General features: G+C 39.6%; 1 protein-coding gene across 2 annotated transcripts; it reads right to left on the bottom strand.

The window, feature by feature from the left end:
* Positions 1-5,623: 5,623 nt before the first annotated feature.
* Positions 5,624-10,822, bottom strand: LOC128362924 (protein sidekick-like). Of its 2 annotated transcripts, XM_053323789.1 has the most exons (14): positions 10,564-10,822; positions 10,142-10,480; positions 9,760-9,888; positions 9,487-9,654; positions 9,312-9,382; positions 8,917-9,163; positions 8,716-8,799; positions 8,473-8,562; positions 7,875-8,003; positions 7,500-7,664; positions 6,713-6,765; positions 6,479-6,581; positions 6,360-6,390; positions 5,624-6,265 (listed from the first exon to the last, which is right to left on the bottom strand). In XM_053323789.1, the coding sequence occupies exons 1-14, from the start codon at positions 10,622-10,624 to the stop codon at positions 6,208-6,210; spliced, it is 1,728 nt and encodes a 575-aa protein (XP_053179764.1). In that variant the 5' UTR covers positions 10,625-10,822; the 3' UTR covers positions 5,624-6,207. The 2 variants fall into 2 exon arrangements, with proteins under 2 accessions (XP_053179764.1, XP_053179765.1); XM_053323790.1 differs by lacking the exon at positions 8,473-8,562.
* Between the last annotated feature and the right edge of the window lie 3,504 nt (positions 10,823-14,326).

Here is a 14,326-nt window from a genome sequence, read left to right as displayed (position 1 = left end):
GTTAGAGCAGTTGACATTTATGAAAAAAACTGTAGAATTAAGGCTTACTCGTCTTAAAATGGTATATATTCTATTGTTCTTATTATTTGGGATTCCTAATTGCAGCTCATGCTACCAGCTGTGTGTGGATTTGTTTAGATATTTTCTCCAACGCCTTATTGTGACAGATGTGCTGGGCTGCTCAGTGCCTGTTTGATTTATGCATCAGGACAAATATGGGTCAAAATGAAACATCCAACACGGTGGCTTCTACTTGCTTGTTCTTCTTTCTTCTTTTTCATTCCCTTTGCACTTTCTTCTTTTCAAAGCTTGGCTCAGCGGGACTGTGTGTCTCAGCTGCACCACAACCAGGTTGTGTGTGTGTCTAAGAGTGTGTAACAGTGTGTGTGTATGTGTGTGTGTGTGTGTGTGTGTGTGTGTACGTTTGTGTGATGAGACGTGACAAGCGCCTTCATCCTCCCCTCAGACGCCGCATTCCACAACGCTCTGCCACTCGCTCCGTGTGGCGCGCTTTTCATCTTTCCTCTACCCTTTCCTTCCTTCTTCTTCTTCTCCTCTCCTTCCCTCTCCTTGCTCTTCTTCTCCTTGCTCTCACAGGTGGAAGAAAGGCACATGGAGAAATGAAAGGGACAAGATTCTAATTAGAGGAGGAGGCTGAGACAAAAGCAGGGGAATAACGAAGGGAAGCAACGATAACACATGTAAAACACAAAGCCTTAATCTTAGAGAGCGTTTGGAGGGATCTCTCATTTCTCTCCCTCTACAGTGAAGCGAGGCAGGGGGGTTGTGTATATGGGAACACGAGGGGATAGGATGTGATTATGAGCACAGAGCTGACAGACAGAGAGATTGGCGTGTGTGTGTCTGCGTATTGCGAATATGTGCGTGTATCCCCACAGGGCCTTCAGCTTCCTCTGTTCATAGGGACCAAGTTAAAAACACAGCTATGTAAAAACATGCATGCAGTTGTACTTTTAGCATTGTTTACTTATTTGGAGAAAAGTGCAACAAAGTGCCAATTTATTTAAGTAACTGCATCTTAATTCAACCCCTGTTTATTTTCTAAGTGAAGAAGGTTCATGCAAGTTATGTTGCTCTGTCTTTATCTACATTAAGGCTTTCAAAAGGAAGCAAAGAGAAAGTATCTAGTCCACAATAGCTGCCTCTCTGTCAAAAGAAACAGCTGGCTGCTTCTCAATCTCTTCATCACTCCCTCCAGTTTTCTTGCTTTGCATGTGGATTCTGTCTATTTTCTTATTTGTTTCGCCTCTGAGCTTCTCTGACATGCCGCTGCACCTCCAGGGTCCTCAGGCGATATGATAGGACTCTGGGATTTTGGTTTTCTTGCCACTGCTGTGAAACTCCATTCAGATGATGAAACTGTGGTGCAGCTGTGTCTGTGGCTCACGGTGGCATGCTGGTGTCTTTGTGGCTCTCTGCAAGGCTGAGGCGAATTCTCACTGATGAAAGAGCCTGTAAATGTGTCTCTTTAGCCCGGGCCCATACATCTTCTCACTGAGAAGCCATTGTGACTGTCATCTGCCTACATATGTGTGTATGTGTGTGTGTGTGTGTGTATTTGGCTTTATACAGGCTAATAAGTCCAAACCATTCTCATACAATCTGTAAAACTACCTCACACACACTAATGGAAGTGTGGCCATGTTCATATGTGTACATTGTGAATTCACGTGAATAGGCATCTGAGTGAAAAAACAGGTTAGACAGTTTGTCAAATTATGTCTGAGCGAATGTGGCACAGTTGACAGACAGGTGTCGAAAAGATTTTTTTTTCTTTCTGCCATGAAGTTTGGATCCTGTGAGTCACAGGCAGACTGAAAATAACAGCGAGAGATAACCTGGCAAAACACATTTCCACAGACTCTTCCCTTAGGTGATGCAAGACTTTAGACAAATGTCTTGTTTGTTCACCACTGAATGGCCATCTTTCAAGGGGTGGCATGCCAGCACAAACACACACACACGCACACTATACACACACCGATATGCACACGGGAGCAGATCATTTCTCTCCCTCATGAAGTAGGTAGCGAGAATATTACAAACCAAAATCATAACGCATTGCCGTAGGCCAGAGGTCAGATGAGGAGAGGCAGCTGTGTAATTGAATTACCGTCTGACAGACAATGATCGATAGATAGATAGATAGATAGATAGATAGATAGATAGATAGACAGATAGGTAGTATGTGTGTATATATGTCTATGTGTATGTGTGTGTGTGTGTGTGTGTGTGTGTGTGTGTGTGTGTGTGTGTGTGTGTGCGTGTGTGTGTGTGTGTGTGTGTGTGTGTGAAAGAGAGAGACAGAGTGCGAGAGAGTGACAGCAAAGAGCCTTATCCTCCATTAATAACAGCCACTAATCCCCTGATGTGATTACCTCTCCCTGCCTCCCTCCCTTCCTCCCCTCCCTTCATCCTTCTACACTCTTTCTCCCATTCAACAGCGCCAGCCACTTGTCTTCCATGGCAGAGCTCAGTTGGTCCAATCCCCTGAACAGATCCAAGACTTCCACTGTGTTCAGCTGCCAGGACGATGGAGGTCTTCCAATTTGACGCCTCTCCTTACTAGAACTCGCCTCTGGGCAGGTGTATAAAAAAGCGAAAGTCAGTGGTGTTAGCGCAGAGAAGCAAGCAAATTTAAACAGATTAAGACCCATGCCTCTGTTCAAAGCTCTGACACTTAATGCTTTCTGAATGAGAGGTGACGTGTGATATGAATCGTGCAAGATATGGTTTTGGATGTTCAAACGTTTATGGAAATATCTGCGAGCATTAAGGATTATGGGTGTGCAAAGGGAGCACAAGGGAACAAGCATGTCAGTATAGCTATTTCTGTCCTCAATGACTGGCTGCCAAATGTTTGGGTTTTTTTTTCAGCTAAACTCGTTACATCAATATAAAGTCTTGTGTGTTTCTATGGAAACTTAGACCTCTGAGAAGGTTGAAATTTGCTACTTAGCTCAAGATATGCTCAATAATAACACATTATAAATATTTACAATGTGTTCACTAGTACATTATGCATCATAGAAATAAATACAATGTGTCTACACATTGACAAATGTCTGTTGTAACACAGAGCATTAAGCGCAAAAGATAAAAGCATACAGTAATATTTAGCATGATTATATTTTATTTGTGCGACTTGTTCTTCCAACAAACTTTAAAAGCATTCTGCTCATGGGTTTTACAAAGTTTTACAAAGTTTCCTCACACTAAATTTTTTAAACTTGAATAATTTGTATAGAGGATAGAGGAACAAAATGAGAAACAATCTCAGGGCTTTTGTAGATGCACAAAGGTAATTGAAACTGCCAGACAAATACTCTTCTACTGTACACACATTCAGAGAGGCACACATGCATGCAGATACAGGACAACATACAGTATAAACATGCTCAATCACACACAGGTTGATGCAGGTCCCTCAGGGAAACGACAGTGCAGTACAGCGTTATACTTTGGTTTACTTGGTCTACTTGGTGATGTCTCCATGGTAACTGTTATGTCTGACCTTCAAACATGTACACTGCCTTCCATCTGGCTCAGGTTGGCTAATCAGATCACATCAACACACACACAAATGCACTGTCAGATCTTATCACGCATGAGGAAATTTTTTGGGGGGGTGATTTTGAGATCGCTACTTCACCATGATTCTCATCTTGAGTTTGTTCTCAGACGCTGTCATTTCTGGGATTTTTGTCCAGCTTGTGCACAACTCATGTGCCTGATTTTTGGACTTCTGCTTGCCCTGTTTTCATTTGTGCACTGACAGGCTCTAACAAGATGAAAAGTTCCCTTTGAGCTGCATCAGTTTTTAGGGGGGTTTGGATTGAATCAATTAGTGCTTCTTTCATCAACAAACGGGCCATTCCCCAGCACTGTGGCTCTGTACCCCCTTCTCTTTTTTGATCCACCTCAACTCCCTGCTTGCCCCTTTCATTTCTGTTCAATACTCGAATCTGCGCTGCTGCTAGCAAGTTCATAAGGCACTCCAGAAGGGCCAACATCTGGCAACTCCTTAGGCCCAGGGCCGTGCATCCGTTCTGGGGCAACAAGGCCTGGAGACCAGCCCCTCCTGTGAAGCCCAGCCTTTGGTGTGTGTGGTACCATTCAGAGTCTCCACTTCCTGAGCACTTGGTGCCTTGATGTGGCCAGGACCATAGTGCATGATTTATTACAGTACTAACTCTGTCCCCTTTGCTAATACTGCCATTATTATGACCATACACTCCCTCCTCCTCCCTCAATCTCCCACCTGCAGTCTCACACTGCAGCCTTTACCAGATACAGCTGACACAGCTCTGCATGGCTTATATAAGGAGCATTGTGTTGTTGCCTTAATGGATGTTTGGTCTCATTAGAAGATGTTTAAAGAGGGCAGGGAGCCATGCCGAGAATGAGGTGACAAAATTGTTGTGGCGATGACACATATAGTAAATCGACTGGTTGGTTTTTGGCCGTGTGGCCCATCAAAGCGACCTCATCAAAGTTATCCAACCAGGGCTCCCCACCACCTTCCTTGCCTCTTTCCTTATGTTTATGTAAGTGTAATCAGCATGGCTTTAACAGAGAGGAAGATGGATGAAAGGAGAGCGGGATGGAGAGGTGTAGACATGGCGGAAAGCACCAGAACAGGAAGGCTCTAGTGTTTGTGTAAGCAAAGCCAGAGTGAGGAGGCAGAGGACAAAGGGAGGAGGGCAGCGACCAAAGGAAGTGAGGGGTCCAGGATGAGAGGAAGTGCATGTCCAGAGAGGAGGGATGTGGTGGAGTTCTGTTTACAGGCCGCAGTCAAATGGCGTACTGTGGCTTTGTGTGTCAGCAGCTCTGAGTTTGTGATGGGTTACCGATGCAAACCAATAATCAAGTGATATTTACACCACTCTACAGACAATTAGTCAATCTGTCAAGAAGTATAACACTTCAGTATGTGGATGCTGTAGTAACAAAAGCAACAGTTTCCCCATCATTGGCTTAGTCAAATGCCGTCTTTAGAAAGAGATAAACAAGCAGAAAAGGAAGCAGAGGCTTTTTTTAAACATCCATTCATCCATACCTAAACACATACAAACATTGATCTCTATTCTGCCATGCAGTCCCAGCTGAGACACGGTTTTGGGTATCCCCCCTGTGATCCCCCATTAGTGGGAGTCTCCCTTGCAGGCAGCTGCCCCATAGCTCCACAGAGATATCAAATCTCCTCCTCTTCCTCATCTCCTTAATTAGGCCAATTAAGAGATTTACAGGACAGATGGATGGAAATCTAGCTGGCTGCAGTGTCTGCCCCTGAGGACGGCTCTGTGAATGATGAGGTGAGAGCTGATGGAGCGCTAGAAATCAACACACTGGTGGGACTCTGGTGCCCTCTTGTGGTTGTCAGTGGATACTAGAGAATAATAGTTGGAAAAATGGAAATTAAATGTTACCAAAGCCTGTGTTCTCTTTATTTTGGACAATGGCATTTCAAGAAAAATAGTGTTTATTGTCAAATAATAAATGGAGATTAGTGAAAATGATTGATTACTGATTACTGGTTAACAACAGCAGCTCCTCAGTTTTAAAATGTTCACCCAATTAATGGCTATTCACGTTTAGCAAATCAAACTTTTCTTATTGACGATGCTTTAGTCAGTGGAATCATTTAAGATAAGTGTTGCTACAATAGAGAAAAGATAATTTTTTATTGAAATAACTTTAGATTTTAAGTTTTCCAACCAAATCTGATCCCAACAGAACATTAATAGAATATTGTTCATCAAGTACGTACTGTTTGTACAAACCTCTTACAGACACACAGGTAATGAATCAAAATGACAATATTATTCAGCCGATAAGCTCAAGCACTTTCCATGCAGATGAACAACACACACTGTGGACCTTCATCACCATAAAAGAAAACACATCAAGTTTTATAAACATATAATGATTTGACTATGTTTTGAAATTTTTTTTTAGTTGCAAACAATAGATGTCATGAGATTTTTCAAAGGTTCATTTCAATCAGGTAAAACTACAAGATCATATCAGATTTGGATTCTTTCCTCCTAACTAACTAACTAAACTTCAACAAATGTACACTTCTGCTTCTCATGATTTCTGCTTCTGCTTGCTTCTGCTTCCTTCTGCTTTTGCTGTTTACCAAATAACTTCTTTGTTGATTTGTAGAGTTTAGAGTAGCTTGTCTTACAGCTCTTGGAGTGAATCAGAGCCCCTGTACTTTATTATTCCACTGGACAGCCACCTGCAGACAAGAGAATATTTAATTCCAGTGAAGGTAATTCAGATTAAGTGACTCTTAAGTGAGTATAAATGTGGCACATACTGCAGCCACTCACATGTTCAGGCTGCCTCTTCTCTGTTTTATACCTATCAAGAGAGAATGTGAAGGTCAAATTAAACTGTTATTTTGTTGGGCTTAAAGTGACACTAAAGTAACACTGTTAGACATACTTACGTCGAAGCTGCCATGTGATCACTATGGCAACAATCAACAGCACCAGCACCACTGGCACCACAATGGCAACAAGGTGACCACTTTGACCCTCCTCAACGCTCGCCTGGCAGAGAGGACAGATGATCACACTGATGAATTTCACATATTACTCTAGTTGTTGTGTTGCAGTCTTCTTTGTGTTTATAGTACAATATCAAAATTGTAGTTTAAAGAAGGGCTTGGTTTCACACTTACAGCAGAATGAGTGTCAGTAGGTGCAGTAGTAGAGAGAGCATCCCATTGATGATCTACCATAAAGGCACAACCACAAATGAGAGCAGCTAACAGGAAGTTCGGAAAGTATTGCTTTTCAGGAAACTCTAAAATACATTACAACATCGCAGCTAACAAATAACGAAGGTGAGAGCATATTAGGCCAATTATAACATGTTCCTTTTGTATTCATATTTTTGGAGCTGCCTTTGAGTGTGAATAAGATAAGGTCTACTTCCCCTTCTGCCATAGAAAGTGATGAGGAAACATTTACACATTTAATGTAGAACACTTGTAAAAAAAAAAAAAAAAAAAAAAGAAAGGACCATTTGCTTGAATATCTCATGTCAGTCGCTACCCTGTGCACGTGAACGCATCATGCTCACTACGTGCCTGTGAGTGAGAGAGATCACAGTACTTCCTCTAACTACGGTGACGTCTAATGGACATTTCTTTTAGTGTGCATCGATAAATATGTGTGGTACAAGTTTCTAATTATGTCTTAAGTTTGTCTTGATGTCTATGCTAGATTTGTAATTATTAATCAATCTGTATTGTTGTTCTTTATTGTTACAGAACCACACTCACATAAATAGATTAACAGTCAAACTCTATACTAGGACTCTGCATCTTCCACACTCTCACCTGAATAATCAAAAATAATGTCCTGACCCAACACCCTGAAGTGTCTGCTGCCACACCTATCGATCCATTCCTATTCCCACTCAAAAAAGGACATGATAAGACAAAGAATGGAGAAATACTACACCTGCTTCTCCAGTAGTGACGGTGAGGACATTGCTGGCTTTACTGGTGCCCAGACTGGACTTGGCAAACATGCGGATGTTGTATGTTGAGGGGTTTATCTCTATTATTGTGGCCTCTGTCTGGTTGAGACTGAAGTCTACAACTGTCTTTGTGTAATCCCATGAGGCTGTTGGTGGAATAAAAAAAATGTGCACAGAGATATATTAAATTCAGAAGAAAGTAACATGTTAAGAGTGGAACTAATGTTGCTCTGTAGGCTAAAGTCGACATTATGGGCACCAGGAAAAAAAAAGATTAACAATGTGAGTTTAGTTTCCACAATTGAGTCATGGTGAATTAGCAATAATTTAATTATTTCAATTAATTTTTTTCCCACCATTCACAGCTTTATACTCCAGGAGATAGCCAGTAATGGGGCTGCTTCCTTCAAACCCAGGAGTCCAAAAAAGGGAAATTGTATTATCTTTGACCTCCTTTAACTGGACTACTGGGGGATCTGGGCGCCCTAAGAGACATACAGCAGGGCAAAGACAAAGTTGGAACATTACACAGAAAAATCACATACAATTTTTTTAATACATCTTAATGGTTTAATTTTGTGAATTTGAACATATTTCATCCGCAGAGTTACAGACTGCAAAAATGATGTCATTTGTAGAAAATTCCCAGAGTTGTGAATTTTGAACATTTTCAGATGTATAGCTGGAAGCCTGACTTTCAGTTATTGAATTTATTTAGAACATGTAAATAAAAACATAAATAAAGACAACAAACAAACAAGAATAGCAATGTTTGAAGAAAAGTAGGAAGAATTCCTACCTCCTCCATTAACTCATATATCATTTATAAACAACTGTCCCAAATTTATTTACAACCTAAATATTCACCCATTAACACAACCCTTCCTCATCCATATACCTCTTAAACATATGAGTATAAATATTAAATTAAAACCTTAGAAACACGTGTTGTACCTGAGGAGAAACTTGTAGTACTTAGTCCCCATTCTGTGGTAGCAGTAACAGTAACAGTATCAACTTCAGTGACTGTTGAAGTTGTGTAAACTTGGGAGAGAAAGAAAAAAATGTTTCTACACATGATAAACTATCATAAATAAAACTCAAAAGAAAATTCATTTGATTTTACATAATAAATACAGATACATAATAAATCATTCAGGAATATGTTTGGAGTTTCACTACCTCAGTATCACAAACCTGAAATGAAACTTGAAGAAGGTAGCCACACAGTAGCAGCAGGGGAAGTAGACTTCATTGTTGGTGGTGTTGAAGTTGTGTGTACTTGAAACAGAAAGAAAGACATTGCCAGTCTCTGTAAAGCCCTGGACATCAGACATCTCAATGATACTTAAATTATTATTTTAGTTGCATATTAACATCCTCTCAGGTTTCACTTACTCTCATCCAGAGTAGAGCAAAGGGGAGCAGTTGAAGCAGGTCCTATGCCTGCATTTGTTTTGGCCTGTATGATAACGCCATACTGGGTAGAAGGTTTCAGGTTAATCAGTATGGTACTCTCTATATTCCCTGTGGCTGCCACAGTTTGGTGGTGCCACCCTCTGAAATGTCTGCTTGCAGGGTTGTACTGTCTGTAGCTGATGGAATAACTCTGCAGAACCCCATTTCTGAGATCAGTCCTCGGAGGCTAGTCAGGAGAAAACAAAGGATGCTTTTTTCAATGTATTAATTAGCTATCATTTAGGATAAATGTTGCTGTCTGATTTTTTTCTTTTTAAAATAAAATTAAGAAATTACACTAGTTTAATGTGTCTGTGGCTAACTAGTCAAACTACCTTCCAAGTGACTTTGATACTTTGAGGACTGAGGGCTTCAAGCTGCATATCCAGGGGAGGACCTTCTGGTGCTGAGTGAGAAAACATTTTTTTCAAAGGACAATCACAAGAAAATTTAACTCTACAACTCTACAAAGTATTTATGCATAGATAAATAAATTCAGTTTGACTCTACCTGCTTCTTTTGTTGTGAATGTAAGAACATTACTGGTTCCACTCATGCCCTCACTGTTGACAGCAAACATGCGGAGGTTGTAGGCCTTGGCTGGACGCAAATCCACCAATGTGACCTGAGTCAGATCAGGATTTGATACTGGAGTTCTGAGTGTGGTATCCCATGATGCTGAACAACAGAAAAGCATGGATGAGTGTAATAAGGTTCACACTGCATCCTTTTTTTTCTCTTTTTCTTTTTCTTTTTTTTTTTTACTAAATGCTATTGTTTTACCCTGTTTGTTCTTGAGATCAATCACATAGGATGTGATGGGCCTGCCGCCATCAAACCCAGGAGTCCAGGAAACAGTGATGGTCCTTTCTTTCACCTCTTGCATCTCCACTCTCACTGGATTAGGACGACCTAAAAGGGGATAAATGGTAAATGTCCGACTTTACAATGCTGATGCAGGTAGTCAATTAATCAATAAACACAAAAAAAACCAATTTTACATAATTGATTGATTTCTCTCATTTTAAATGAATAGCAATGTTGCCAAGCATTTTGTGCTTCTACGATCTCACATGTTTCAAAAATCAGATTTCTGATGTCAACACATACTGATGTACTTGTCTTTTCTCTATACCTCAAAGATTGCAGTTTATCTGTGTCTCACCTGGCACCACCGACAGGGTCACCTCATGTTTCAGATCATTAAACCAGCCTGGGATGTCCACACGACAGCCGTATGTCCCTGAGTCTTTCTCCACAACATGTCTAATGGTCAATGACACATCACCTTCACCAGTGTTACCCATGAGCAGGTAACGCTCAGACAGTCTGCTGATAATTGAGGTCCCGTCTGTCTTAAGCACTTCATTGGCACAGCCACTGTTGGGGATGGCCCCTCGGCCCCAGCATGTGGAAAGCCTGCCGTAGCGCTTAGCATCATATTTACATGTTAAAGAAACATCTGTCCCAACTTTGGCCAATACACTTTCTGCATACTCCCAACCTGGAAAAGCAGATGGTCAAGAGATATTTTTGAAATATATAAAATAAAAATTAGTAAAAAATAGTAATTTATTCATCTCTTACCTAGTAGCAGACAAATAAGACTGCAGCACAAATGAAGGCGACTCCTGATTAAAAAAAGCATTGTAAAATAATCAGCTTGCGTCTCGGAATCAGTGGATGGATTGTGTTTACCTGCTGAACGACACTGAACCAAACCACAGTGTGGTTTCAGCTTTGAAAACTTTCCAGATCACATGATGTTGGCCTTGATATGCTAACACAAACTTTTCTGCTTGCTGAAGAGGAGGAGGGCTGTTTCCTTTTCTGTAGTTTTGGTTCCTTATCCGAGAAAAGTGCAAACTGCTTCATTTTCATGATTAGACAGAATCAAGGTTATCAAGAGTGTCTTCTGAACATGCCTGTATTCATCAGTAGTTACAAAACCAGCATTCCTTACACAGATACATGACACAGCTTTCATTATGAGAGAGAGCAGATTTTACTGCTGTGTGATTGCTTATCTATCTATCTATCTATCTATCTATCTATCTATACCCCCTTACCAGTACATATCCCGGTTGGGGGTCGGGGGGCAGTGGCTGAGTGGGGACGTCTCCCCGCCATTTGTTCTTCCTCCTCCTTAGCCACAACCAGTGGCTAGTCTTCTCGGCTATATATATCTATATATATAGAGAGAGAGATATATATATTACCATTTTAACATTTTAACATTTTAACACTATAAAGCTGACTTATATAGTCAGAGTGAGGGATGAAGGCACGCCATCTATTAAATAAATCTCTACCCACATCATGATATATGACACACAGGAAAATAAAGTCTGGTTTACTCAAGGACCATGAACTGCGTATGTGTGTCATAGACTGCTGAGTGAAGTGATTCCGCTGGAAGTTTAGTAACCCAGTATATGACTTCCTCTTTGATCACTCCCATGATCATGTGGTCGGTACAATTAGCTACCACAATATTGCAAAATACAACCCTGTATGTTTATTGATTTGATAATCATGCGCAGGACAGGGACTGGGCAATGCATATTTTTCCCTTTTTTTGGTAATTTCACAATTTGCAGTGGTGAAAAAAATAGTCTTGCATTCAAAATTTTAATTAGGTCAAAGTATAGCAACATTGACTTTAAAAGTAAAATTACTCAAAATTGATGTAGTCATTAGGAATATATACTTATCTGTTGGATTTTTATTAGAGATGCATTAATGTGTAAGCAGCATCATCTTTATTTAATGATTCATCACATTTTATATATTGACGTCATGTTTTTTATGAGAAAAGTCTTAACCTGGTGTCAAATCAATGTAGTAGAGTATGGTAGTGCCTTTTTGCTACTTGCACATATTTTAATTAGGTAATATGAATGTGACACAAAATTGACCCATTTCTATACAAATGAGCCTAGTTGCAAAAACAGTCCAATTCACAACGACCAGAGCTAATAGCCAAACACAGTTAGAGTGAAATTATTAGTGTCTTCAAAGAGTTGGAGGTAACTGAAGTGCGTCTGTAAAGTTGGTGTTATGCCCTGAATATACTATACATGTACATGGACTGCTGTGAACAAGGGCAAATTACACTCAGCTCAAAAACTTTACAGGTGTGTTTGTGCTGTAGTGTCATCAGTGAAATACTTTTGTGAATTGTACATTGAGACAGGGCAGAAAGCGATTGCAAGTGATACGCAATTCATGATGCTATCAATGGCCACAATCCATTGTTTGTGAATTCGTCCCTCAGTTTTTCAATGGGTGCTTGAATTATAACAATAAAGGAGAGTTTACATGCAACAATAAATACAAATTTGAAGTTGATATATTTAATCTGATTTTCTTTCTTTTTGATCACTGAAAAAATACTATAGGTCTTCACCCAAAACAGGAACAAAATCAAGGTTAACATTGTATCCTCGAATTAACAAGTAAAATTGAAGAACTGAAACAAAGAAAAAGAACAAATTCTCAAAAGAAGGAAACATGAGGTAAAATTTGAAGCAGCATTTAGACATTGTTTTTATTAGTGTCTATTTGAGCAGCAGTTCTCAACCTTTTCATTTCAACAACCTCTAAACTGACACAAATTAGACCTCTGACCCCCATTTGATAAGATTTTTGCTTTTAGATATTTTATTACAGAAAGTGTATGAAATGGTAACATTGTGTTACTTATGGATGGTGAAAATAAATTATTCCCCTTTTTGCTGTAGACCCCCTGGAATCCCATCAAGGATACCTGAGGGTCCCTGGACCCACTTTGAGAACGACTGCATTTGAGAATCAGAATCAGGTTGGTTTTATTACCAAGTAAGTTTGCATACAAGGAATTTGCATTGGAGTTGTTGTGCATAACAGTCAAAATATCAAGATATCACTTACACAAAATGAAGTAATCCTAAATAATATAAAACAGTAAAAGAAAGAAAGAAAGACAATTACCATTAAAAATGTGTAAAATATATTCTAATTGAGAAGGTGCACACAGAATATCAATGTTGAATAAGTTGGCCACTCGAGACAAAACATTTCTTTTTTTTCATTAATACTCATATATTGACTTAGTAATTTTCTGCCATGCCAGCTCATGTTCTTTTGCTGCTGCTACTGTATTGCTTGTTTTCTTAGATATGTACTCATCGTCTGCATTCATTAATATTTATGAATGGGGAGAAGTAGGAGGACTGAGCCCTTTATTTCACCTGTTGCCATGGTGAATCATGTTATCTGTGTTCCATTGATGAGGGCTTGGTATCTCCTGATGAATGAGCTTCACTCAGGGTTACTTTGACTCAGAGTTGATTGAACTGTTAACACTTGTTCTGAAACCAAAAACTCTGAGTTTGACAGCTCAGAGTCAGTCAACCTAGAGTTAAAGTTTTAACTCAGAGTTTGTTAAACTTGCTTCCTTAAACAGGCCCCAGGTTCAAACATCTTTGTTGAGATGCTTAAGTTAAATCAATATTGACACAGTTTTCCTTTCACAAATTGAGAAAAAAAGTGGTGACACTGTGATCTATGTGGACCTCCATGTTGAAATTGAACATAATGTGTATGAAAACAACACTTAATAATTTTAAAGTGGGGTCATCATGTTGATGAGTGCACAGTGTTTTCAGGATGAACTCTCCACTAATATTTTAAAGATAATGTATTAAGTCGAGTATAGGTAGCAACATGAGCCATCCACAAGCTGAGTCAGATGAGAAAATCATTTATTAATCAGGATATTTTCTCAGCACCATATGAGATGTGTATGTGGATACCAAAACAAAATTCAAGGGAAAAAATGTTCAAATCAAACCACTTGTTTCCAACATGATGCCAATATTTAAATGAAGTACTTAAGTTATTCCACATAAAACTGAACAAGAAAATCCTGGAATCCAAAACCACACCACCACAATTTAAGAAGAATTACTACACTCAGTAAGTAAGGTTACTTCTACATTACCATGAATAAGCCCTAAAATCCCCTTGTATTTTTAACAGCTGGAAGTGTAGCAGAAGTTGTTCCACACCAAATCACCAGTGTAAAAAAGGAACTTGTATAACACATGTTTGCCCTTTTCACTGCAATCTGAGAATAGTGGGACCGTGTGAGCTGCTGCTCTAGAGAATTTTGTGTTTATTTTTCTTACTAAATAAAAAAATAGGAGCTCTAAAGTTTTCCCTCTAAGGCAGAAAAAATAAATAAAGTCGACATACGTCAAGACAAGCATCTCTTCACCCAAAGGTTCCTTAAAGAAATCTGCACCCTCGTTTGTAATGCTGACCATCACTCAAGCTTTTGGTTGCTTACATAAATAAACAACAGCAG

The sequence above is a fragment of the Scomber japonicus genome, chromosome 8 (genome assembly GCF_027409825.1).
Source record: "Scomber japonicus isolate fScoJap1 chromosome 8, fScoJap1.pri, whole genome shotgun sequence".
Taxonomy (NCBI): domain Eukaryota; kingdom Metazoa; phylum Chordata; class Actinopteri; order Scombriformes; family Scombridae; genus Scomber; species Scomber japonicus.
This window is presented reverse-complemented; position numbering and strand designations above follow the sequence as displayed.